At 43.4% G+C, this 27,638-nt stretch overlaps 1 protein-coding gene across 1 annotated transcript in view; it reads right to left on the bottom strand.

Annotated features, from left to right (window-relative positions):
* Positions 1-7,352, bottom strand: part of LOC126262785 (cytochrome P450 4C1-like) — a 145,502-nt gene extending 138,150 nt beyond the window's left edge. The window contains exon 1 of the mRNA XM_049959606.1: positions 7,141-7,352. Within this exon, the coding sequence (XP_049815563.1) occupies positions 7,141-7,352 (212 nt within the window). The remainder of the gene's footprint in view (positions 1-7,140) is intronic.
* Positions 7,353-27,638: the final 20,286 nt, after the last annotated feature.

Here is a 27,638-nt window from a genome sequence, read left to right on the forward strand (position 1 = left end):
GGTATTAAAATCCATGGAGAAGAAATAAAAACTTTGAGGTTCGCCGATGACATTGTAATTCTGTCAGAGACAGCAAAGGACTTAGAAGAGCAGTTGAATGGAATGGACGGTGTCTTGAAAGGAGGATATAAGATGAACATCAACAAAAGCAAAAGAGGAGAATGGAATGTCGAATTAAGTCGGATGATGCTGACGGAATTAGATCAGGAAATGAGACACTTAAAGTAGTAAAGGTGTTTTGCTATTTGGGGAGCAAAATAACTGATGATGGTCGAAGTAGAGAGGATATAAAATGTAGACTGGCAATGGGAAGGAAAGCGTTTCTGAAGAAGAGAAATTTGTTAACATCGACTATAGATTTAAGTGTCAGGAAGACATTTCTGAAAGTGTTTGTATGGAGTGTAGCCATGTATGGAAGTGAAACATGGACGATAAATAGTTTGGACAAGAAGAGAATAGAAGCTTTCGAAATGTGGTGCTACAGAAGAATGCTGAAGATTAGATGGGTAGATCACATAACTAATGAGGAAGTATTGAATCGGATTGGGGAGAAGAGAAGTTTGTGGCACAAGTTGACCAGAAGAAGGGACCGGTTGGTAGGACATGTTCTGAGACATCAAGGGGTCACCAATTTAGTATTGGAGGGCAGCGTGGAGGGTAAAAAACGTAGAGGGAGACCAAGACATGAATACACTAAGCTGATTCAGAAGGATGTAGGTTGCAGTAGGTACTGGGAGATGAAGTAGTTTGCACAGGATAGAGTAGCATGGAGAGCTGCATCAAACCAGTCTCAGGACTGAAGACCACAACAACAACATGCATATTCCAGAATTCGAACCGAGAAAAACTGCCAACATGAAGTAGATACTCTAGGCTATCTTAAACCACTTAATAAAAGCAAGGCATCCGGCCGTGATTATACAGGGTGGTCCATTGATCGTGACCGGGCCAAATCTCTCACGAAAAGCCACAAAGAACGAAACTTGTCTAGCTTGAAGGGGGACACCAGATGGTGCTATGGTTGGCCCGCTAGATGGCGCTGCCATAGGTCAAATGGATATCAACTACGTTTTTTTAAATAGGAACCCCCATTTTTTTATTACATATTCGTGTAGTCCGTAAAGAAATATGAATGTTTTAGTTGGACCACTTTTTTCGCTTTGTGATAGATGGCGCTGTAATAGTCACAAACATATGGCTTACATTTTTAGACCAACAGTTGGTAGCAGGTAGGTTTTTTAAATTAAAATACAGAACGTAGGTACGTTTGAACATTTTATTTCGGTTGTTCCAATGTGATACATGTACCTTTGTGAACTTATCATTTCTGAGAATGCATGCTGTCACAGCGTTATTACCTGTAAATACCACATTAATGCAATAAATGGTCAAAATGATGTCCGTCCACATCAATGTATTTGGCAGTGCGTGTAACGACACTCCTCTCAACAGCGAGTAGTTCGCCTTCCGTAATGTTCGCACATGCATTGACAACGCGCTGACGCATGTTGTCAAGCGTTGTCGGTGGATCACGATGGCAAATATCCTTCAACTTACCCACAGAAAGAAATCCGGGGACCTCAGATCCGGTGAACGTGCGGGCCATGGTATGGTGCTTCGACGACCAATCCACCTGTCATGAAATATGCTATTCAATACCGCTTCAACCGCACGCGAGCTATGTGCCGGACATCCATCATGTTGGAAGTAGATCGCCATTCTGTCATGCAGTGAAATATCTTGTAGTAACATCGGTAGAACATTACGTAGGGAATCAGCATACATAGCACCATTTAGATTGCCATCGATGAAATGGGGGTCAATTCTTCTTCCTCCCATAATGCTGCACCATACATCAAACCGCCAATGTCGCTGATGTTCCATTTGTCGCAGGCATCCTGATTTTCCGTCGCTCAGTAGTGCATATTATGCCGGTTTACGTTACCGCTGTTGGTGAATGACGCTTCGTCGCTAAATAGAACGCGTGCAAAAAATCTGTCATCGTCCCGTAATTTCTCTTGTGTCCAGTGGCAGAACTGTACACGACGTTCAAAGTCGTCGCCATGCAATTCCTGGTGCATAGAAATATGGTACGGGTGCAATCGATGTTGATGTAGCATTCTCAACACCGACATTTTTGAGTTTCCCGATTCTCGCGCAATTTGTCTGCGACTGATGTGCGGATTAGCCGCAACAGCAGCTAAAACACCTACTTTGGTATCATCATTTGTTGCAAGTCGTGTTTGACGTTTCACATGTGGCTGAACGCTTCCTGTTTCCTTAAATAACGAAACAATCCGGCGAACGGTCCGTACACTTGGATGCTGTCGTCTAGGATGCCGAGCAGCATACATAGCACACGCCCGTTGGGCATTTTGATCACAATAGCCATACATCAATACGATATCGCCCTTTTCCGCAATTGGTAAACGGTTCATTTTAAGACGGGTAATGTATCACGAAACAAATACCGTCGGCACTGGCGGAATGTTACGTGATACCACGTAGTTATACGTTTGTGACTATTACAGTGCCATCTATCACAATGCGAAAAAAGTGGTCCAACTAAAACATTCATATTTCTTTACATACTACATGTGTGGTGTCACCGCCAGACACCACACTTGCTAGGTGGTAGCTTTAAATCGGCCGCGGTCCATTAGTACATGTCGGACCCGCGTGTCGCCACTGGCAGTGATCGCAGACCGAGCGCCACCACACGGCAGGTCTCGAGAGACGTACTAGCACTCGCCCCAGTTGTACGGACGACATTGCTAGCGACTACACGTACGAAGCCTTTCTCTCATTTGCCGAGAGACAGATAGAATAGCCTTCAGCTAAGTTAATGGCTACGACCTAGCAAGGCGCCATTTGTACCATTGCATGTATCTCAAGATAGTCTCACTTGTATCATCAAGAATGCTGTATACCAAAGGACGATATAAAAGTTAAGTGTTCTAGTAGCTACGTTCTTTTCTTTATCACATTCATCACGTATCCTGTTCCAGACTTCGCGCCAGTCGGCGTGTGTGTACGTGTGCCCTTTCGGCTACCCGTCTCTGTGGACTGGCTGCCTAAACAGTCCACTACAACATGAATATGTAATAAAAAATGGGGGTTCCTATTTTTAAAAAACGCAGTTGATATCCGTTTGACCTATGGCTTCGCCATCTATCGGGCTAACCATACCGCCATCTGGTTTCCCCCTTCAAGCTAGACAAATTTCGTTCTTCGTAGTTTTTTCGTTTGACGCTTATTTCGTAAGATATTTGGCCCGGTCACTATCAATGGACCGCCTTGTATACCAGCCAAGTTCCTCTCAGAGTACGCTGATACAACAACTCCACATTTAGCAGTCATATACAACCGATCGCTCGTAAAAACATCCGTACTTAAAGACTGGGAAGCTGCACAAGTCACACCAATACCCAAGGAAAGAAACAGGACTAATCCGCTGGATTACAGACCCAGGATTTTGAAACATATGCTGTATTCGTACATTAAGAATTACGTCGAAGAAAATGATTTATTGACAAGCGGCCAACACGGATTCAGAAATTATCGTTTTTGTGAACCACAACATACCCTTTATTCTCGCGAAGTAAGAGTGCTATTGACAGAGAACGTTAAACTGATTTCATGTTTTTAGATTTACACACCGTACTGCGCAAGCGACTTCTAATTAAACTGCGTGCCTATGGAATATCTTATCAGTTGGGTGACTGGTTCCGTGATTACCTGTCCGTATGGTCACAGTTTATAGTAATGGATGGAAAGTTATCGTATCAGACAGAACTAATATCTGACGTTCCCCAACGAAGTGTTACAGGCCCTCTGTTGTCCCTGATCTAGATAAACAAATTTGGACACAATCTGAGTCAAATGGCTCAAATGGCTCTGAGCACTATGGGACTCAACTTCTGAGGTCATTAGTCCCCTAGAACTTAGAACTAGTTAAACCTAACTAACCTAAGGACATCACACACATCCATGCCCGAGGCAGGATTCGAACCTGCGACCGTAGCGGTCTCGCGGTTCCAGGCTGCAGCGCCTAGAACCGCACGGCCACTTAGGTCGGCCACAATCTGAGTCACCTTCTTAGATTGTTTGAAGATGATGCTGTAATCCACCATCTTATACAGTCATCAGATGACCAAAACAAATTTCAAAACGATTTAGACAAGATATCTGTATTGCGCGAAAACTGCCAAATTACTCTAAATGATGAAAAGTGTGAACTCGTCCATACGAGTATCAAAAGCAATCGCCTAATGTTCGGTTACACGATAATTAACACAAATCTAAAGGCAGTAAATTCAATTAAATACGTAGGGATTACAATTGTTAATAACATAAGTTGCAACGGTTACATAGGTAATGTTGTGGGTAAGGCAAACCAAAGACTACGATTTATTGACAGCACGCTGAGATAATACAATGAAGCGCCAAAGAAACTGGTGTAGGCATGCGTATTCAAAAACAGCGATATCTTAACAGGCGCCGGTCGGAGTGGCCGTGCGGTTCTAGGCGCTACAGTCTGGAGCCGAGCGACCGCTACGGTCGCAGGTTCGAATCCTGCCTCGGGCATGGGTGTGTGTGATGTCCTTAGGTTAGTTAGGTTTAATTAGTTCTAAGGTCTAGGCCACTGATGACCTCAGAAGTTAAGTCGCATAGTGCTCAGAGCCATTTGAACCGTCTAAACAGGCCGAATACGGCGCTGTGCTGGGCAACGCCTCTGTAAGACAACAAGTGTCTGGCGCAGCTGTTAGATCGGCTACTGCTGCTACGATGGCAGGTTATCAAAATTTAAGCCAGTCTGAACGTGGTGCTGTAGTCGTCGTGCGAGCGATGGGACACAGCATATCCGAGGTAGCGATAAAGTGCGGATTTTCTAATACGACCATTACACAAGTTTACCGTGAATATCAGGAATCCGCTAAAACATCAAATCTCCGACATCACTGAGGCCGAAAAAAGGTCCTGCAAGAACGGGACCCACGACGACTGAAGAGAATCGTTCAACGTGAGAGAAGTGCCACTCTTCCGCAAACTGCTGCAGATTTCAGTGCTGGGCCATCAACAACTGTCAGCGTGCGAACCATTCAACGGAACATCATCAATATGGGCTTTCAGAGCGAAAGGCTCACTCGTATACCCTTGATGAGTGCACGACACAAGGCTTTACGCCTCGATTTGGCGCTTCAACACGACATTGGAATGTTGATGACTGGGAACGTGTTGCCTGGACGGACGAATCTCATTTCAAATTGTATCGAACGGATGGATGTGTACGGGTATCAAGACAACCTCATGAATTCATGGACCCTGCTTGTCACCAGGGGGCTGTTCAAGCTGGTGGATGTTCTGTAATGGTGTGGGGCATTTGGAGTTGGAGTGATATGGGACCCCTGATACGTCTAGATACGACTCTGACAGGTGACACGTACGTAAGCATCCTGTGTGCTCACCTGCATCTATTCATACCTGTTGTGCATTCCTACGTATTTGGGAAACTCCAGCAGGACAATGTGGCACCCCACATGTCCAGAGTGATTCCAGAAATACTCTTCTGGGATTAGACACTTCCGCTGGCCACTAAACTCCGCAGACGTGAATATCATTGAGCATATCTGGGATACCTTGCAACGTGCTGTTCAGAAGAGACCTCTAACGGATTTATAGACAGCCCTGCAGGATTCACTATGTCAGTTCCCACCCCCTCGTACTCTTACGGATTGATGGACAGTCCTGCAGGATTTATTGCGTCAATTCCCTCCAGCACTACTTCAGACATTAGTCGAGTCCATGCCACGTCTTGTTGCGGCACTTCTGCGTGCACGCGAGGGCGCTACACGATTTTAGGCAGGTGTACTAGTTTCTTTGGCTCTTCAGTGTATAATAGGTCTTCTAAAGTGACTGCCTACGCTATGCTTGTACGTCCTCATCTGGAGTGTTGCTGTGCGGTGTGGAATCCGCATCAGATTTGATCGACGGGGGACATCGAAAAGCTTATTATGTACTATGGTGATTTAGGGGAGAGAGCGCCACGGAAATGATATTTGAAGTGGGGTGTCTATCATTAAAACAATGCTGTTTTTCGTTGCGACAGGACGTTCTCATAAAATTTCAATAACCATTTTTCTCCTCAGTGTGTGCAAGTATTTTGTTGACATCCCCAGATCATCACAAAAATACAAGACAAACCAGAGCTTGCACAGAAAAATTTACGTGTTCGTTTATTCCGCGCTGTGTTCAAGAGGGGAACGGTAGAGAAATAGCTTGAAGATGGTTCGATGAATCCTCTGCTAGGCACTTAATTTTGGACTGCAGAGTAATCATGGACACGTAGACGTAAACGGAGACGTAGTATTGGGTCCCAGCAGTGCTCCAGATGGATGGATGATTTGGAGGAGGGAGGGAGGAGGAGATTAGTGTTTAACGTCCCGTCGACAACGAGGTCATTAGAGACGGAGTGCCGGCCGCGGTGGTCTAGCGGTTCTAGGCGCTCAGTCAGGAACCGCGCGACTGCTACGGTCGCAGGTTCGAATCCTGCCTCGGGCATGGATGTGTGTGATGTCCTTAGGTTAGTTAGGTTTAAGTAGTTCTAAGTTCTAGGGGACTTATGACCACAGATGTTGAGTCCCATAGTGCTCAGAGCCATTTGAACCATTTTTTAGAGACGGAGCGCAAGCTCGGGTTAGGGAAGGACGGGGAAGGAAATCGGCCGTGCCCTTTCAAAGGAACCATCCCGGCATTTGCCTGAAAGGATTTAGGGAAATCACAGAAAACCTAAATCAGGATGGCCGGAGACGGGATTGAACCGTCGTCATCCCGAATGCGAGTCCAGTGTGATAACCACTGCGCCACCTCGCTCGGTGGGATGATTTGGGGGAGGGGCCCAAACAGTGACGTCATCGGTCCCATCGGCTTAGGGAAGGATGGGGAAGGAAGTCGGCCGTGCCCTTTCAAATGAATCATCCCGGCATTCGCCTGAAACGATTTGGGGAAATCACGAAAGACCTAAATCAGGACGGCCGGGCGCGGGATTTAAACAGTCGTCCTCCCGAATGCGAGTCCAGTGTGCTAACTGCTGCACCACCTCGCTCGGTAGTGCGCCAGAGTACAAGACGCCGAACTAACCTGAAGATGTCCCCGTAGCGACTGTGCAGCTCCGCGAGGCGGTCCCACAGTACGGGCAGCTTGTAGAAGATGAGCGCGTTTCCCAGCAGCGGCAGTGTCGGGGGTCCTGGGATCGACGTTCGACGGCGGGTTGCCCACAGCCACGCCGCGACTGCCAGCAGCCCGGCAGACAGCGAGACCAGTACCACACAGGCGGCGAGCGCCACACTCATCATTCAGCGGGGTAAGAAAGAAGTGGGCCACCCGTCCCTCCTCTATTTATACGCCGACAATGCGCAATGCGCTCCACCCCCCCCCCCCCCTGCCACCCACATTGAAATGTCATTCCAGAACATCTCCGGCAGCTGATTGCATACAAGTGCAGAACAGGTTGCAACGAAGTTGCATAATTTTCAGCACAATGTTGAAGGTCGCCTTCTCTCGACCGTGAGAACAGATCGCACAGATATAGGAGTTCCGGAAAGTTGAACTGAGTGAATGCGCAACCAGACGCGACAGGCCACTTCTTTCATGGATGAGTTACATTTCGTTAAGATTCTTCCAACGAATCTGAGCGTGGCATCTGCTTTTCCTACAGTTTAAGTCGTTGTGCATAGTTATTCGTAGGCTTCTTTTTTTCTCACGATCGTGTAATCGAACAGTGGTGGATTTGTTCGCCTATAGTAGATGTAATACTTTATATATCTTCACACTCAGGGTGAAATGCCAGTGTCTGCACCATGCGTCGATCCTCTGGACGGCTTCTAGCAATCCGCTACGGTCCTAAGCTCTTCGTGCAGACAACCGTATTATTCCAGAATGAGATTTTCACTCTGCAGCGGAGTGTGCGCTGATATGAAACTTTCTGGCAGATTAAAACCATGTGCCCGACCGTGACTCGAACTCGGGACCTTTGTCTTTCGTGGGCAAAAGCTCTACCATCTGAGCTACCGAAGCACGACTCACGCCCGGACCTCACAGCTTTATTTCTGCCAGTATCTCGTCTCCTACCTTCCAAACTTTACAGAAGCTCTCCTGCGAACATTGCAGAACTAGCACTCCTGAAAGAAAGGATACTGCGGAGACATGGTAGCTCAGATGGTAGAGCACTTGCCCGCGAAAGGCAAAGGTCCCGAGTTCGAGTCTCGGTCGGGCACACAGTTTTAATCTGCCAGGAAGTTTCATATCAGCGCACACTCCGCTGCAGAGTGAAAATCTCATTCTGGAAACATCCCCCAGGCTGTGGCTAAGCCATGTCTCCGCAATATCCTTTCTTTCAGGAGTGCTGGTTCTGCAAGGTTCGCAGGAGAGCTTCTGTAAAGTTTGGAAGGTAGGAGTCGAGGTACTGGCAGAAGTAAAGCTGTGAGGACGGGGCGTGAGTCATGCTTGGGTAGCTCAGATGGTAGAGCACTTGCCTGTGAAAGGCAAAGGTCCCGAGTTCGAGTCTCGGTCGGGCACACAGTTTTAACCTGCCAGGAAGTTTCATATCAGCGCACACTCCGCTGCAGAGTGAAAATCTCATTCTGGAAACATCCCCCAGGCTGTGGCTAAGCCATGTCTCCGCAGTATCCTTTCTTTCAGGAGTGCTAGTTCTGCATAGTTCGCAGGAAAGCTTCTGTAAAGTTTGGGAGGTAGGAGTCGAGGTACTGGCAGAAGTAAAGCTGTGAGGACGGGGCGTGAGTCGTGCTTGGGTAGTTCAGATGGTAGAGCACTTGCCCGCTAAAGGCAAAGGTCCCGAATTCGAGTCTCGGTCGGGCACACAGTTTTAATCTGCCAGGAAGTTTCATATCAGCGCACACTCCGCTGCAGAGTGAAAATCTCATTCTGGAAACATCCCCCAGGCTGTGGCTAAGCCATGTCTCCGCAGTATCCTTTCTTTCAGGGGTGCTAGTTTTGCAAGGTTCGCAGAAGAACTTCTGTAAAGTTTGGGAGGTACGAGACAAGATACTGGCAGAAGGAAAGCTGTGAGGACCGGGCGTGAGTCGTGCTTCGGTAGCTCAGATGGTAGAGCACTTGCCCGCTAAAGGCAAAGGTCCCGAGTTCTAGTCTCGGTCGGGCACACAGTTTTAATCTGCCAGGAAGTTTCAACCGTATTATTAGCAAACTCTCTCATGGAGCTTCTGACATTATCCACTAGAACATACAATGAAGCGCCAAAGCAACTGGTATAGGCATGTCTATTCAAATACAGAGATATTTAAACAGACAGAATACGACGCTGCGGTCGGTAACGCCTATGTAAGGCAACTAGTGTCTGGCGCAGTTGTTAGATCAGTTACTGCTGCTACGGTGGCAGGTTGTCAAGATTTATGTAACTCTGAACGCGATGTTATAGTCAGCGAACGAGTGATCGAGCACAGCATCTCCGAGAACGTGATGAAGTGGAGATATACTCGTACGACCATTTCACGAGTGTATCAGGAAATCGGTAAAATATCAAATCTCCGACATCGCTGCGGCCGGAAAAAGATCCTGTAAGAACGGGACCAACGACGACTGAAGAGAATCGTACAACGTGACAGAAGTGCAATCCTTCCGCAAATTGCAATAGATTACGGTGCTGGGCCAACAACCAGTGTTAGCGTGCGAACCATTCAGCGAAACTTCATCGGTAAGGGATTACGGAGCCGAAAGCCCACTCGGGTACCTTTGATGACTGCACGACACAAAGCTTTGTGCCTCGCCTGGGCCCGTCAACACCGACGTTGGTCTGTAGTTGACTGGAAACACGTTGCCTGGTCGGACGAGTCTCGTTTCAAATTGTATCGAGCAAATGGACGTGTATGGGTGTGGAGACAACTTCATGAATCCATGCCACCTGCAAGTCAGCAGGGGACTGTTCAAGCTGGTGAAGGAGCTGTAATGGGGTGCGGTGTGTGCAGTTGGGGCGAAATGGTATCCCTGATACGTCTAAATACGACTCTGACAGGTGACACGTACCCTGTCTGATCCCCTGCATACATACATGTCCATGGTGCATTCCGACGAATTTGAGAAATTCCAGCAGGACAATGCGACACACCACACGTCCAGGATTGCCACAGAGGGGCTCCAGAAACATTCTTCTGAATGTAATCACTTCCACTGGCCGCCATACTCCCCATAAATGTACAGTTGTGCTCAGAAGTATCCGAACGACCTGAATTGCATTTCGCCTGATCCGCATTTCAACCCACGTAACGCAGCTGTCGAGCAGATCCTCTAATCGCTCCTCGGTACAGTCGTTTGACTATTGAAAATGGTTCCAACACGGCACCACTAGAAAACACTCCTCTGTATCGCAATGACCAAGAAGTAAAGTAATACCATGATACTACAAATATCAGGGAACACCTTATCACAGATAAGACTGTCCTTAAGGCTTGTAAGCCCACATTTATTACAATAAATGACATACCTGAAATGTTACCACTCTCATTACGTCAGATAGGTAATACACGAAGTAAGTTCGTGGTACTCATGATTACCTCTTCAAAGTAACATACCGTACTTATTATTTAACACAAAATGACATTAAAAATTTAAGTTATTCACGAGCAGCTACTTTAGAATATGTATGAACTTCAAAGGACACGACGAACCGTCGTGATGGGGTTGTCAGGTTCGGTAGATGCTGCTATGGATTACCTTAGACCAGACATTTCAAGTAACTTCCATAATATGAATTTGACCCTCACTACTCCAACAGAAATAATGTCCATCATAAAATCTTTAAAATCAAAAACATCTAGTGGATATGATGAAATATCAACAAAGTTAATTAAAGAATGTGATTATGAGCTAAGTAACATATTAAGCTATCTGTGTAACCAGTCGTTGATCAGTGGAATATTTCCTGAATGGCTGAAATATGCTGAAGTTAAGCCACTGTTTAAGAAGGGAGATAAAGAAATAGCATCAAATTTCCGTCCAATTTCACTGTTGCCAGCATTCTCAAAAATTTTCGAAAAAGTAATGTACAGTCGTCTTTATTACCATCTTATCTCAAATAACATACTGTCAAAGTCACAGTTTGGATTTCTAAAAGGTTCTGATATTGAGAAGGCTATCTATATTTACAGTGAAAATGTGCTTAATTCATTAGACAAAAAATTGCAGGCAACTGGTATATTATGTGATCTGTTAAAGGCATTTGACTGTGTAAATCACAATATCCTTTTAAGTAAACTAGAATATTATAGTGTAACAGGAAACACTGCAAAATGGTTCAAATCTTATATCTCCGGCAGGAAACAAAGGGTGTTATTAGGAAAGAGACATGTATCAAGCTATCAGGCATCATCCAACTGGGAACTAATTACATGTGGGGTCCCACAAGGTTCCATTTTGGGGCCCTTACTTTTTCTTGTGTATATCAATGACCTTTCATCAGTAACATTACCAGATGCCAAGTTTGTTTTGTTTGCCTATGATACAAACATTGCAATAAATAGCAAATCAAGTGTAGTCCTAGAAAAATCAGCCAATAAAATATTTGTGGACATTAATCACTGGTTCCTAGGCAATTCTTTGTCACTAAACTTTGAAAAAACACACTACATGTAGTTCAGAACTTGTAAGGGGTGTCCCAAGAGTATATGCCTAACATACGATGACAAGAAGATAGAAGAAGTGGACAGTGTTAAATTCTTGGGATTACAGCTTGATAATAAATTCAACTGGGAGGAGCACACCACAGAACTGCTGAAGCGTCTTAACAAATCTCTGTTTGCAATGCGAATTTTGTCAGACACAGGGGATATAAAAATGAAAAAGCTGGCATACAATGCTTACTTTCATTCCATAATGTCATATGGGATTATTTTTTGGGGCAATTCATCAAGCCAAGCTAAAGTTTTCTGGGCACAAAAACGTGCAGTAAGAATTATATGTGGTGTGAACTCAAGAACATCCTGCAGAAGCCTCTTTAGGGAACTAGGGATACTAACTACTGCTTCCCAATATATTTATTCCTTAATGAAATTTGTCATTAAAAATATATCACTTTTTCAAACCAACAGCTCAATTCATGGAATCAATACTAGGAATAAGAATAATCTTCACAAGGATTTAAAGTCACTTAGTCTAGTACAAAAAGGTGTGCATTATTCAGGAACACACATTTTCAATAACTTGCCAGCAGCCATAAAAAGCTTAGCAACCAATGAAATTCAGTTTAAGAGAAGCCTAAAGGATTTATTGGTGACCAACTCCTTCTACTCCATTGATGAATTTCTTAGTAAAACCAACTGATTTGTATATAAGTACAACATAACTTCTGCACAATTTCAGTGCAGTAATGTGTTCATTGAAAATTTGTGTGTGTGTGTGTGTGTAAGTATAATCTAACTTCTGCACCATTTCAGTGCAGTAATGTGTTCATTGTAAATAAGTATTACAGTAGTTGTATTACATGTTTATTACCTTATAAATAAATAAAAAACTTTTTTATTTTAAATTCAGTGCATTAGTATTTGTAAAATGACTCTTAGTGTTCATTAAAAAATGACGATCATTCCACTTGGGACCTGTGGAATGGTACATTAGCTTATTTGTTTTAGTTGTAAATATTTGTCATGTATTGTTGTTTTTCTGACATGTTCCACATCCTGGAGGACCTCCTCACTACGGATCAATTGGAATGAAAGTAAATCTAATCTAATCTAATCTCGTTCTGCATATGGATTCAAACCCAGGTCATGCAGGCTAAGCAAATATTTCGTGACTGGAGGAAACTAACAGTCATTCCTAACTAGGCACACAGAGAGTGATATACCTAAATTTTAGACAGTATCAGTTAGTAAATATCATCTTTAATTTACATAATGTAAACATTTTTAACAGATGCGAATTCCTACCCAGCATCTATTGTCCCTGTTAACGAAATACGAGAGATGTTAAATATTGCTTCTTCACAAGTAACTACTTGAAATGCCGTGAGGTAAAACTTTGTGTTGGACAGGGATTCGAACCCAGAACCTAATCGGATTGTCGTCGAAGCACAATCAACTGCGACATATGGGATTCTTTCGGCAGTAGCTAGAAGTTTTAACTGAAATGACGAGACGAAACATTAATTTTTTCCTTCCCAGAACTCCAACCCGGTACTTATCACTGTTGTATTCTAGAGAAAACGAACGTTAAATATAGGTTTGTTGCACCAGCAGCGACATGTGAGCATGTTTGAACTAGAAATAATATGACGAAGAGTTCAGTGCTGACTGGGAATCGAACCCCACACATACCGTTGTTGACTACACACAAACAGACATCAGCTACTGAATTTTTCTCCACCAGCAGCTCGGAATAACATTCTTGAACTTACAGTGATCTCGCAAATAGTTCAGAACCAATTTTATCGACATACAGAAGCTCAAATAAAAGATGGAATAAGTGTCCTGTGACCCTACATAGCGTTTGTTTCATCACTAGAAATAAAAAACTAGTATAAAATGGTTCAAATGGCTCTGAGCTCTATGGGACTTAACTTCTGAGGTCATCAGTCCCTAGAACTCAGAACCACTTAAACCTAACTAACCTAAGGACAACAAACACATCCCATGCCCGAGGCAGGATTCAAACCTGCGACCGTAGCGGTCGCGCGGTTCCAGACTGAAGCGCCTAGAACCGCTCGGCCACACCGGCCGGCCAAATAACTAGTATACGAAAGGTTACTGGTGATAAGAGTTTCTACATGTCGCCACTCCTGATTTTATTGTAGTTCGACCTAACGTCTACTTGGTAGAGAAGGAATATCATGTTTAATGTGAATTTCAGACCACAATGCCATTATACCTTCTTCACTTGGCGTAGCCGGAAGAGGATAGAATCTGTCTCTCCCTATCAAAAATCATCAGCAGAAGTTGGAATCTAACCCAGACCATAAGTATCTGAATCTATCATCAATCCAACTGACCACCAAAGCACCTTCTCTCTGACTCATTATTCTATCATAACGCCGTTGCGCCACACTGGATGAGAATTCTGACACACAGGCTCCCTGTAGTGGTATGCAGCATGTTCAGTACATTCATTTACTTAGTTGACTGAATCGCCATGAACTAGCTGCCTCGGCTACCCAGTGCATACATTCGACTCTATTTTGTAATCACCGAAATAAAATCACGTAATTGCAACCTACACGTAATTGCCAACAGTGTAGGATGCAGAAATGTAATAGGAAGTGTTCCTTTCTACTTGAGTAACTCTATTGCACTATCTGTTTGTTGAACACGCCGTGCAGTGCAAAAGAAAAGCTGTTAACTGTCTGTCTCTCAGAAGTCTAGATCCGGCATTATCTCACAGCACTGTAGAATGCAGAAGTTCTGGAGGAATTGTTATTGACTTCTGAAGCTGCTGTAGCTACGTGTCAGTTAGTGGCATAACGGTAAGTGTCACGCACTGTAGATAAGACGCTGAGCGTTCGAGAACATTCACTGCTACATTTCTTAAAACGCAATTCTGCTGTCTACTGAAGTTATCAATCTAATGGAACTTTGAACATAATTCCCTTCACTTCTCACCCCAAAATAGTCGCATATGGAAAAAGGGCTAACTTCTGCGACATTTTGTTCTTTTCAGGTTTAATAGACCGCCAGGCAGAAGATGCATCTCGAAACTTTTGTATTATGTATGGGGAGAGCGCATCATGCCAAAATACGTCAGAAAAGTATTTTCTACATCAGCTGTCGTGTGGTAGTGGCATTTTATTCTTCTTCAAACCTTATTTGACAGCTTTAACTCAGAACAAGTTTTCTACATGCATGTAATCAATAAAATGCATGTGCATTGTCAGAATGTTACAGATAACATCAGAGAATTCGCATATATCGTTGATGATTTATTTCTCTCTCATGTTTACTATTTTTTTAACAACACAAAAAAAACCTCACGAAAATAGTGCACTGTATTATAAGAAATGAAATAAAAATACCCAAGATAACCTTACGACGAAAGTCTGTTTTAATAAAACTGATTATCTGTACACAAGGGTGCCTCTATCGGCACGAATTAGTAAAGTACTACTCACTTAGATTTCGATTGGGTCTGTGTTCAATTTGTATGCTGTGTCATACTCAAGAGGTATGCAAATGTGGCATTTCATAAACAAAGTTATGCATTCCTAGAAACCCAAAATGTGCTTGTCAGCAGCGGAAAGAGGCGCTACCTGTTGTGCAGCATTGTAAGGTTTTCGCCATTGCATTATGAGCCGAAAGTATTTTCATGCGATTTCCTTATTGATGTTTGATGTGACTGCTTGTAGCTCTTCCACAGAAGGGATAAAAACGTTACAGTAAGCGAGACTGGAACCACGAACCATAACAGGCGCTTTTTCAGAGGTCACCATGTTACCACAAACCTAGAGAAGAGGTATGTGTCTTGGCTTTCTCCTACGATACCAATACTGGTTAGAATGCGTAAACCACTATTTAAAGGACGAGATTAGTTGCGATTTCCACGTGCAACGACTTTCCTGGGCTGAAAACCGTAAATTTACAATCTTTTGTTACACCTCAAGCGATAATAACTCAGATTATTCACTGGAAATGACAGGAAAAATCAAGTGAGTTTTGAGGCTTCATTCCGTGCACACCAGGACGTAACTCATCGATCACAGAGTTCCCAAACATACCTTGCCTTGTTGCTAAATCTCAGTTACGGTACCAGCAGGAAGAAAACGAACTAATGTGTTCCTACAGCGGGCTGGGAAATGAACATAGCTGGTGTCTCAAAGACGCGGCTGCCACGGCCTGGAAGACGTAATGCGTCTGACTCGCATTTCTGTAACTATGTTTAGGGGCTGGATGGTAGTTACTAATAATACTCAGAACTGACTGCAAACTATCATAAATCAGTAACTCTAATAGTTGTTTTTATATTTCTTTCGTAAGTGTACTCAAAACTAAGCGACTCATTCAAGGACGTTTTCATGCCTGGCTGATAGTCGAACACAACAAGCAAATTAAAATAAAAAAAGAATCTATGTGTGTGTGTTAGTGTGTGTGAGCGAAGAGAGAGAGAGAGAGAGAAATGTAAAAAAGAATGAGAGAGAGAGTAATAAATTGTTGTAAAGTAATTGAATCATGGTATGTAAAGAAATCTTTCATTAAAATGACACGTTCCACATCATTACAAAATGTTGTATTCATGATCTATGGAACAAGTATTAATCTAATCAGATCTAATCTATTCTAATGTAATCATATTGCTGACTAGCCATGAAGAGTCATGAATTACCGAAATTTTCGCTAATATCAGCAACAAAATCTAAACTTGAAAATAAAGGATGACAGTTTTTGCAATAAACCGGGACTCCTATCGAGCCCCATTCGTCCCTGTTAACTAACTACGAAAGATGTCTGATACACCTCCATTCAGAAGTAACAAAGTGTGCATGCATTTACAGATGATGCACATGATGTGAAGTTCTGTGAGTGAGATGCAAACCAAACAAGTAATCGGATTGTTAACTAAGTTCAAAAATGACTCTGAGCACTATGGGACTTAACATCTATGGTCATCAGTCCCCTATAACTTAGAACTACTTAAACCTAACTAACCTAAGGACATCACACAACACCCAGTCATCACGAGGCAGAGAAAATCCCTGACCCCGCCGGGAATCGAACCCGGGAACCCGGGCGCGGGAAGCGAGAACGCTACCGCACGACCACGAGCTGCGGACGTTAACTACGTAAAATCAAATGTTACGTATCGGTTTTTTTTACCAGCTGCTAGGTGTTTGAGTCTAAAATTAGGATACAAATTTTTGTGCCTGAGCAACAATCGAACCACACACCTACCGTCCTTCTTTATATCATCCACGAAAATAGCTTAAGTATCAATTGCTTACTCACCAACAGTAATACGTGTGCGTGTTTGACCAAAAATAACGACACCTATTGCGATTGTTGGCAACTCATGAACAAAAATTAAAAACGCATGTTAATTTTCACTAGCACTTGATAGGGCTTGAAATCAAATCATGAATATTTTTGTACTGGATCAGGATTCGGACCCACATACTTACCTTTGGAGGAGACCTATAGAAGATTGCAGTCTTGGGAAAAGGAACGATACTGTTCCGAGAGATTCAGATCCTCGAAAGAGGAGATACGAATTCAAAACACAGTCCAGCACCAAATTTTTCAGCGTCTTTAATTCAATCAAGTACAAATAAAATAAGAACCCTGTTCCTTTAAATGGCTATCGGTTCAGCAAATAAAATAAAATTTTCTAATGTAAGTAAGTTTACTGGCGACGGTATTTCTGTTTACCATGACTTCCGCCTATGTCATTTCCGAACGTAAACCGGCTCTGCCCAGTTGGTAATGAAGGAACGTGATGTTTAATGCGGATTTTGGATTATAGCGTCTTTCTTTTGAGGTTACCAGAGGTAAAGTAAATCTGTTTGTGCCTCTTAAAAGTAAACGCCTGAACCCACGCATTGCACCTGTGATAGTTCTTTCCACCAGACCATTGTGGCCTCATTTCCCAGCCCCAGGAGTGTGCTGTAACGGATGATGTGCTTAGCTTACAAAATTAGTCATGGTGAAAATAATGGGAGTCTGTTAAATGGTTAAGTAGAAGCAAGCTTCTGACGCGGAGATTGTGCTATTCTCATGTCAACTGGATTTAAAGACTCCTCTAGGCATCACAGCCTCGATGTGAAGCCATTTTGAAATTTTCACTAATTCAGCAAATTTCTTAGTTCGAGAAAATCCACTGTGAAGTGTGAAGTTACCGGATAATTCGATTATTACCGTCTTTATTAGTATCATTTTCTTCATACACCTGCTGGAGCACATGTGCCTGAAGATCATTTAATGCCTTTTGGTCATTATAGAAGTAGTTGCCCAAGAACAGGTTCTTTCCCTGTCTACGGAATCCTTTTCATGTTAATATCGATCATCAGCAATTACTCGTAGATTATACTAAATTTAAAGTAACTGATGAAGACGTCACTTGATAACAAAAACGTGCTGTCTTTCTTCATTTACTTGTGCCTAGAAATGGCTGTCGAATACTGCCATACGAAAAGCCAAGGGATCTTACTGCCTTCCGATATACGTCGCTGTCAGTTCTTCCATATGATTTGGTCGACGTGACCTGTTTCAAGTTGTGTATGACAGAGAATGTTTTAGAAAATCAATTGTTTTCCTTTGCAATAAACAGAAAGATCTTCATTCTAAGCTATATACAAGTTCAAAATTTTCGCAATATTAGTTCAAATTTAATATTCGCTTCTATAATGTAGGAAAGTATTTCACAGTTGCAAAACCCGCATCCGACTCATTGACCTTACACTTAGTCGCTGACCATAAATTCTAGCTGAGTGACACCAGTTTAAGTAACCTAATGTAGCGAAGACAGTTTGCTAGTGCTCTTTCTCGCCAGAAAATACGCAATTCACTCATTGGGCTCCATAAGTACACTGTAGCAGTAATTTCTGTGTGTATGCAATGCATACGGATTGTAGAATTTAGTGGTGCTCTCTCTTCCACTTCTGTATACAATATGCCTGACCTAAACGGGCCCTTTATCATTACAGGTCCTGGGCAGTGCAACATCATACTGACAACAGTAATGTGCTTATACTGACAACCTCACTGTTCGTTTAACCTGATTTTGTAACCATTTAAATAAAACATCACCTTCCAGTGGGAGACATTTCGTTCCCCTTTTCCTTCAGTGAAATTTGTCACTAAGCTTCTTGCCGTCCAACCAGCAAAATGCGGCAGAGTATGGCCGGTAAACGATTCACAAACCATGATTTAGTGCAGTTAAGACGATTTCTTTAAGCATTGTCGTAGCTGAAGGAATTTAGTTTCTTCTTAAATCGTCTTATGTAGCAACGTTCACAGATATCTCAAATAGGAAAAGCTCTTTATCCAGGTACGAAGGTTGTAAAACAAACTTTGCACAGTTTGTGTCAGATTGATCTTTTCGTCTGATAGCAGTGCGTAAGTATTTTGTCTAAGAGGTATCACAAGCAGTGTTCCTGTAGCTGTGGGAATCATTGGTTGAAAATGAGTTTAACACGAATGGGTACAGTACTGCTAAATATTCAAAATGATTATCAACCTAAGTCTGTGTTCATCCAAAAACTGAGGCGTATTTATAACATTTAAGCTAGATTGTGTATCCTTGTCTTCCTTGAGTGGGCATTGCAAGGCGTTTACACACACACACGTGTACAATACTATGAATACTTCAAACGCTATAGTTAACGTTGCTCTCATAAACTAATTTTGTTTTTTTAAATTCTTCTCTGTTTTCAGTGTGCACTATGTGTTGTAGATACAGTCTTAAACAAAAAATTGACCGCCAAGTCGTTCATGTAAGGTGGACAATACAGTCATGCTCCCCTCAGATTTCTGTCTGGCAATATGCTCGATCTGGCAACATTGTAGATTGCCGCACTTCCTGGAAGAAGTCTTAACTGCAGTCTGAGTACATCACTCTTGACTATGACCGTAGTCTTGTGGTAAAACGCGAAACTAGCTAATACGACATCTGGCAACTGAAAGCACACGTCGACAAAACTTTTATCGCCCCTTTTCTCTAGGTGCTGAAGCTATGAGTGTAATTCAAGCGAATCTACAATATATTTCGCTTTCTGTCACATTGGTAGTAACAGTTTGGTTCAACAATATTTTAGAGAGAGATTTCTTGGCCGACATCTGCCTCTGAACACCGCATGCATCTGAGTTCTCTAGGACCCATTTGCTGCCTACCGGCAGGGGCTGAGGCACTGCGCTGCCTCGCCTTCTGCCGACAGCGTCTGCTCCACTCCTCAATCTCGACGATGTAAAATGCTTTAATGTTGTTGAGTGGTGACCCATAAAATCTGTCTACGATTTGTGTTTCACACTCGATAGCAACGAAGGCACAAAACCGTTTTTATTTCATGAGTATTTTACTACATTTTATGCAGTACATCAATGTGGCACAGAATTAATTTCATTGTTTCTGATCTAGTGCGCTATAATTAAAGTGTCACACCCTGTTCTTCTTCCTTTCGCAGGAGATTCTTCAAATAATTTATTTTTGTCATGGATTCATATGTGGTAGTCAAGGCACAGAGAGTAAATGCAATGTAATGTGTTTGGTTTCTTCCTTTGATTCCCTATGGTAAATGGATGCGAAACATTGTGTCAAACCTTTTAGAACCTGCTCTACAGCTACTCAGGCAAATTGCTTGTTTTGAGGTCCATACATTAATTAATGGAGAAGCTCAAAAGTGATATTTAAAATATTCATTTGGATTTAAGGCGACAAAATTGCCCATATTTGAAGCTACCCATCATTGATGGTTGATTCGAATTTCTTCACAGGCGCTTGTATTGTGAAGCAGCTTGGCAGTCAGAAAGCCGAGATCTATGACCATTAACACAACTGGCGACCTGTGACATGACATTGAGAAATCCATGAGACCAGTTGTGTAAATAATTCAAAATTATTTATGACATGGTATGAGATTTTTTGGCATGTACTAATTATTTTCAAATTTTCATGTGCAACATCACGACTGGGAGCAAAATAACCAGAACAAAAAATTCTTATGGATAAAGTAACCAATTCAAAAGTGAAATCGGTATTTATGGAAAATTTTGGAAATACGCTGTTTGTTTCATCACAGCAAAGGTAGGGCCGCTATGCAACCGCTTGCTTAGCTACGCTTTGCAGCGTCTCCTGCGTAGTAATTAGAGATCCCTTTCCTCAATTTCCCTTCCTAAAGGTATTTTAATGAATTTTTCATTACTTTATGTAATGATTGGCGAGAGAAAAGTTTGAAGTTTTGTTTCATAACATTTCGTGTGTCATAAAAGTAGCTATTTAACACTTGACAACACGTAAATCGTATGCTTAAATTTCCAAAAATAATATATTTCAGTTTTCTATTTTTCAAAATTATATATATATATATATATATATATATATATATATATATATATATATATATATATTGATTGTACTATTGTCATATGTGACTTTTTATGAATTTTGCAGCGAATAAATTGTTTTTTTCACATTTAATTCACAAATCCAGTAAATTGTGAGCCAGTGGTGTCATGAACTTACATCTGGTATCCTTTGTTATATTCGCTTTCTTCCGCCATACGTATTTATCTCTTGACCGTGTGTTTAACATTAATTCTTGAACAGACTTCCTCTTCCGATGCAGGCCGCTTCTTGACCTGACATTGAGATAATGCGCGGAAGAAGCGAAAACTTTCATGGTTTAGCACAAAAAGGAACTTACAGACTTAGTATTTTCATAAGATTATTATTTAGACAACACATTGATTCACAAGAAAAACGTCTTCTCGCCACGAGAACTAAAGAGTCTCCCTAATGATTGACAAAAATGACTGAAGTTTTTATCATTTGTTATTCGCCTACCGGCGTAGCAAAATATACCTTTATCGACACTTACGGCGGACGCGCTAATGATTATTATCACTGGTTTTAAATTTTTGTCATAGCTTGTTGGGGCTTTTTCTTATGTACCTATTCACTAGGACCATAAGGTTTTGCACGGGACGAGGTGTAGCAGCCACCTTACACGATAAATACCAGAACTGTTAATTTGTAGTGAGAACTTAAGAAAACGTACCGTTTTTGTTGTTTATTTTCGTATTGACGTAATGCCAGAACATTAACTTGTTCGCCTTTCTCTCGGGAAAGGACACATTTATAGGTTGAAAATTTATGTCACGTACCAAGTATCTTCGTTCTGTACCAAATAGAAGCTTCTAAATAAATGCAATTGACAAGTATGCCATTTTACAGGTTTATGTTTTGGCTTTCGAAGACTCAATTATTGACCGGTGTAAGTGCCTTGCAATTGACCTAGGACCTTAAGTTTTGGCACGAGACGAGATGTAGCCACCACGATACACGAGAAAATGCGAGAAGCATTAATTCGTAGTAAAAACTTAAGAAAATGTACCGTTTTTGTCATTTGTTTTCATACTGACGTAATGCCAGGACGCCCCTTGCGGGTTTGGGGAAAGGATAGGCCTGAGGTATTCCTGCCTGTCGTAAGAGGCGACTAAACGGAGTCTCACAGGTTTTGGCCTTCATGTGATGATCTCCTATAGGGTTTGACCTCCATATTTCATAATTCTTCCGATGAGCGACCCAATTGGGGTAGGGTGCCTTACATGGTGCATTGTGTCCATTGTGCATTTAGATCTTTATCCCTCTTTCTAGTCATCGCATTGCAGTCCTGCTCACTCTCCATCTCTTGGACGAGGATACATTTCCGGGTGCAGTTTCCGCCATCCACTATGCTGTGTCGCTTTCTGCGCCGACGACGACCATGAACTACTTGTCTCCTGATATCGAGCACGGTAGCCAGTCCGTTCCGGTGGGGACGCCATGCATCCTGTTGGTTGCTGCCCACTGACAACACAGGGATCGCTCTGGTGATGCATGCGCCGTTAACTCCCCACGTGTGTCATGGAGTAGATGCCAATCTCCCTGGGGCATCGGGACTCCTGGCAATGACCATCCTGCCAGGTGGCCCTAGCTGAGTCTGGGTGGCGCCCGTGGGGCGTGCCCTTGGTCGGAGTTGGTGGTATCAGGGTGGATGACTGGCAATGAAGCAGTCTCTAAGCATTCGAGTGTTCAATTTAATGCAAACATGTATGACCCCAAATCGTTCCCCTTCCTGGCCACACAATGGGAGGAACGAAAGTCTAAGGATGGCAGTGTAGCTTATTCACCCAGCTACCTTGTATGTACAAGAGTTGATGGGGAATCCTTTGTGTCCATGAAGCCTCAGTTCTTTTTAGAGTATTTGGAGGACAAGTTTTGGGAGGTGGAGGGCTTGTCCAAAATGTGCTCTGCGTCAGTTTTGATAGAAACAGCATCCTCTGCCCAGTCACGAAGGTTACTCACTTGTGACAAGTTGGGGGATGTTTCAGTTAGCATCACGCTCCATAAGAGGTTAAATATGGTCCAGGGTATTATATTCCATAGGGACCTTCTTTTGCAGTCTGATGACGAGCTGCACGCCAATTTACAGCGGCGAGGCGTTCGTTTCGTCCGGTGCATTCATCGGGGTCCGAGAGATAATCAGGTTGCCACCAGTGCCTTCATCTTGTTCTTCAAGGGTGATACATTACCTGAGAAGGTCAAGGTGATGGTCTACCGCTGTGACGTCAAGCCCTATATCCCTCCCCTGATCTGATGCTTTAAGAGCTGGAAGTTTGGCCATATGTCTTCCCACTGTACTTCCAGCCTCACATGTCGAGATTGTGGACGCTCATTACATCCCAATACTCCATGTGCCCCGCCTCCCATCTGTGTCAACTGTGGAGAGCATCATTCACCTTGCTCCCCAGACTGCAGGATCTTACAGAAAGAATGGAAAATCATGGAATGTAAGAACCTGGACCACCTCACCTACACTGAGGCTAAGCAGAAGTTTGGACTCATCCATCCTGTTTGCATGACTACCTCTTACGCTGCCGCTACCACTGTTCTAGCGCCATCAGCTCCATCTCCAACAGTCACCTCTCACCTCTCAGAGGCGGAAGACTACACCTGCCCATTGATTGTGGGGGGGCACTACCCTTCCTGTTGCTCCTACGCCATCTACTTTGGTAGCAACAGGCACTCCCCCCCCCCCCCCCTCCACACACTCATTGGAGATATTCGTCCACAATTATAATCTGAGAAGCGTCCAACGTCTTTGGCTCCAATCGCTTTTAAGGGGTCCCTTGGGTCCCTCCCTTTCCAGGTTTCCACCAGCGGTAAGGATGACGCCTGCCAGTGGCGTAAGTGCCCACAAGCAGCTGGTCATAGGGCTTCATGATCCTCCTTAGTCCCGGAGACTGAATCAGTGAAGCCCTCCCAGCCAGTGAAACCCAAGGAGCAGCAGGAAAAGTCAAAGAAGAAGACCTCAAAGACCAAGGAACTTGCGGTGGCACCCACTCCACTGCAACCTACAAGCTCTGCGTCTGAGGATGAGGTGGAGATTCTGGCATCTGCTGAGGACCTAGATCTTGCCGGTTCCTCACACACCATGGAAGTCACTCTCATGTGTACTCAATCAGTGGCAGCTGGTGACCCTGAGGTGTAACCTGCCTCCTTGAGCGCTTTATGCCTTTCCAGCCTAATAATGACATCATCCTCCAGTGGAACTGTGGCAGTTTTTTTCAGCACTTGGCTGAACTAAGACAGATTCTAATCTCAACACCTGCTCTCTGTATTGCCCTACAAGAAACCTGGTTCCCAGCAATGCACACCCCTGCCCTTCATGGCTATCGGATTTTTTATAAAAAACGGACTGAATGTAACAGGGCGTCAGGTGGAGTATGTCTGTCTGTCTTTACCTCTATATATTCTGAATCTGTGCCTCTTCATACAGCTCTAGAGGCTGTTGCTGTGAGGATAAGGACGACCTTGGATCCTACCATCTGCAATGTCTACCTTCCTACAGATGGTGACGTGCCTCTTAATGAATTGGTTGCTCTGATCTCCCAACTCCCCCACCATTCCTAGTTTTGGGGGACTTCAACACCCTTAACACCTTGTGGGATTGTGCCGTGATTACTGGCCAGGGTAGAGATGTCGAGAATCTTCTCTCTCAGCTCGACCTATGCCTCTTAAATACAGGAGACCCCACACACTTCAGTGTGGTTCACGGCTCTTATCCGGCCATCGACCTATCGCTTTGCAGCCCAGGACTTTCACCATCTGTCCACTTCAGGATTCATGATGACTAGTGTGGTAGTGACCACTTGCCGATCTTCCTGTCACTGCCCTAGTGTCACACTTCTGGACATCTGCCGCAATGGGCCCTTAATAGGGTCGATTGGCTGGTTTTCACATCTGCTGTCACTGTTGACACTGCAGCAGATGGCACTATTAATGTGGTGGTCGAGCGGGTCACTGCGTCGATCGCATCGGCTGCAGAACGCATGGTTCCTCTTTCTTCTGAGTGCCCTCGGCATAAAACTGTGCCTTGGTGGTCGCCGGACATTGCTGAAGCCATCAAAGAGTGTAGGCGGACCCTCCAGTGACATAAGCGGCATCCATCGTTGGAGATGATCATTTTTTTTAAGTGGCCCCATGCCCATGCCCACCACCTGATGCAAAGATGGAAGCAAGAGTGCTGGGAAAGATATGTCTCCTCCATTGGTTCTCATACCCCTGCCTCCCAGGTGTGGACTCAGATTCGCTATCTTTATGATTACCCAACCCCGCTAGGAGTGCGTGGAATTTCAGTAAATGGGGCAGTGTGCACCGACCTAGATGAAATTGCCAAGCATTTTACTCAGAGTTCTGCATCTGCAAACTATTAACCGGCTTTTTGGTCCTTGTAAGAGTGGGCAAAACGACAGCATTTGTCTTTTACATTGCGCCGCCTTGAGTTGTACAGTGCTCCTTTTAGTGAGTGGGAATGTCCGCCCCCAGTAGCGTGACAGACTGTCAATCCTAAGGGCCCGGGTTCGATTCCCAGCTGAGTCAGAGATTTTCTCCACTCAGGGACTGGGTATTGTGTTGTCCTACTCATAATCATTTCATCCCCATCGATGCGCAGGTCGCCGAAGTGGCGTCAGATCGAAAGACTTGCTTGCACCATGCGAGTGGTGTGTCCAACGGGAGACCCTCTTGACATGACATTCTTTTACTGAGTGGGAATTCCTTACCATTGCCCTGGCACAGCTACAAGCCCTGACCCAATTCACTCCCAATTACTCAAACATCTGTCTGTGGCCTCGATGCCTCAGATTCTGTCTATCTTGAATCGCATCTGGGCGAGGGAGGGTTCCTGTCCCAGTGGAAAGACAGCATCATCATCCCAGTGTTGAAACCTGGGAAGAACCCTGCAGTGTTGGACAGCTACCATCCCATTAGCCTCACTGACATTCTCTGCAGATTACTTGAACAAATGGTGAACCAGAGGTTGTGTTGGCTCCTGGAGTCTTACGGCCTTCTGGCTCCATCCTAGGGTTGTTTCCGCTGAGGCCGCTCAACGACAGATAATTTGGTGTGCGTTGAGTCTGCCATCCGATCATCTGGTAGCCACCTTTTTTTATTTACGGAGGGCCTATGACACGACCTGGCGCCACCACATCCTTGCGACGCTGCATGAGGGCGGCCTCCATGGCTCGCTCCTGATTTTTATACGGAACTTATAACACTACAACAGAGTATTTACGTAGCTTATACTATGAAATACCAGGTTTGGTTCATTACGTAGTATGCCCCAACAGAACAAATAGTCCTGTCACGGAAAAGCCACGTATAACACTCCCTGTCTGCTACTGTTATACCATAACCTTAAAGTAGGAGTCAGTTCGCAAAACGGAATTATTTAGTTATAGCAATTATGGTATAAAGCAGCTGAGCAGTGTTACCCTCTGAGAGGAATTTTTGTTGTTTGACCGTGTTGTACCTAACGGAGGTAGCTTATCGGAAGTGAAAGTCAGAATTACGTAAATATTCGAAAAGTAACAAACATTACTTTTGCCTATCTGCAATGTTTAATTGATAAAGAAAACGGTCGCCAGCCTAACTAGGCAAGAGAATGATTAACATTCTCATTCAAGAAAATAGTTATTAGTAACTCTAATGGGTAAACACAACCTATACTTGACCACAAGCGAGTGCAATGAACTATGACACACTCATATGTTTACGGTAAGAATCCAACTAACAGTTGGAACAGCACAAACTATTTGCAACATTATAACAAGTACAGAAAAACACTATCACTTTCAGGGCTTACACAAACTGAGTGGTCTTTATACTGTTAATATGCACACAAGAGAGACAAACACTTAGCAAACAAGAGTGTATAACGTTTCACAACTACAGCTTTCTCACTTTTACTACATCGAAACACAATGTTAACAAAATTGCAAGAAACTGGCTGACCTTTTAGAATTTACTACAGATATCAAGGTGATCATAGCTAAGCAAAACTTTAGAAGCCTCAGCCTTAAGGACTTTTAATTTTGCATTTGGCAACAGCACTTTAATAAGCAGTTTTAATAGTAAAATTATTTTCAGCAAACAACATTTACTTTAACTCACTCTCTTGCCACATTAACTTTAACTTTCTTTTTACTAAGTTCAAGAGGCATTAATTAGCATAACATTGGTCATAAAAGTTCTTTCAGTAGGGACACTCGGTGATTACTTTAGTTCAAACGGAAAGGAACCTGAGAGGTGTTATGATGAGGAGAAAATCAAGGTTGGTACATAAATTTAGATATAAATTACCTTATATTTGAGCATAATAATACATCCATTAAGCTGATCCTTCACTGTACATCATTATAGTATTACGTTACAGTGATTGCGCAACGTGGTGGCAACTGCATGTTGGTAGGTGGATTCGCAGACTGAATTGCTGGACTCTGTCATTTCTTGGTGGCGACGACAGATACAAATTCCAGAGTCCCAGCTACTTATCCATCCATCAGAGGCCTTGGAAAGTAGCAGGAAAAACCTCTCTCGGAACCAGCACCATATGCGTCTTTTACATGGCAGTGCACGGACTCGTAGCTCATCTC

The sequence above is a fragment of the Schistocerca nitens genome, chromosome 6 (assembly GCF_023898315.1).
Source record: "Schistocerca nitens isolate TAMUIC-IGC-003100 chromosome 6, iqSchNite1.1, whole genome shotgun sequence".
In the NCBI taxonomy this organism is placed as follows: Eukaryota; Metazoa; Arthropoda; class Insecta; order Orthoptera; family Acrididae; genus Schistocerca; species Schistocerca nitens.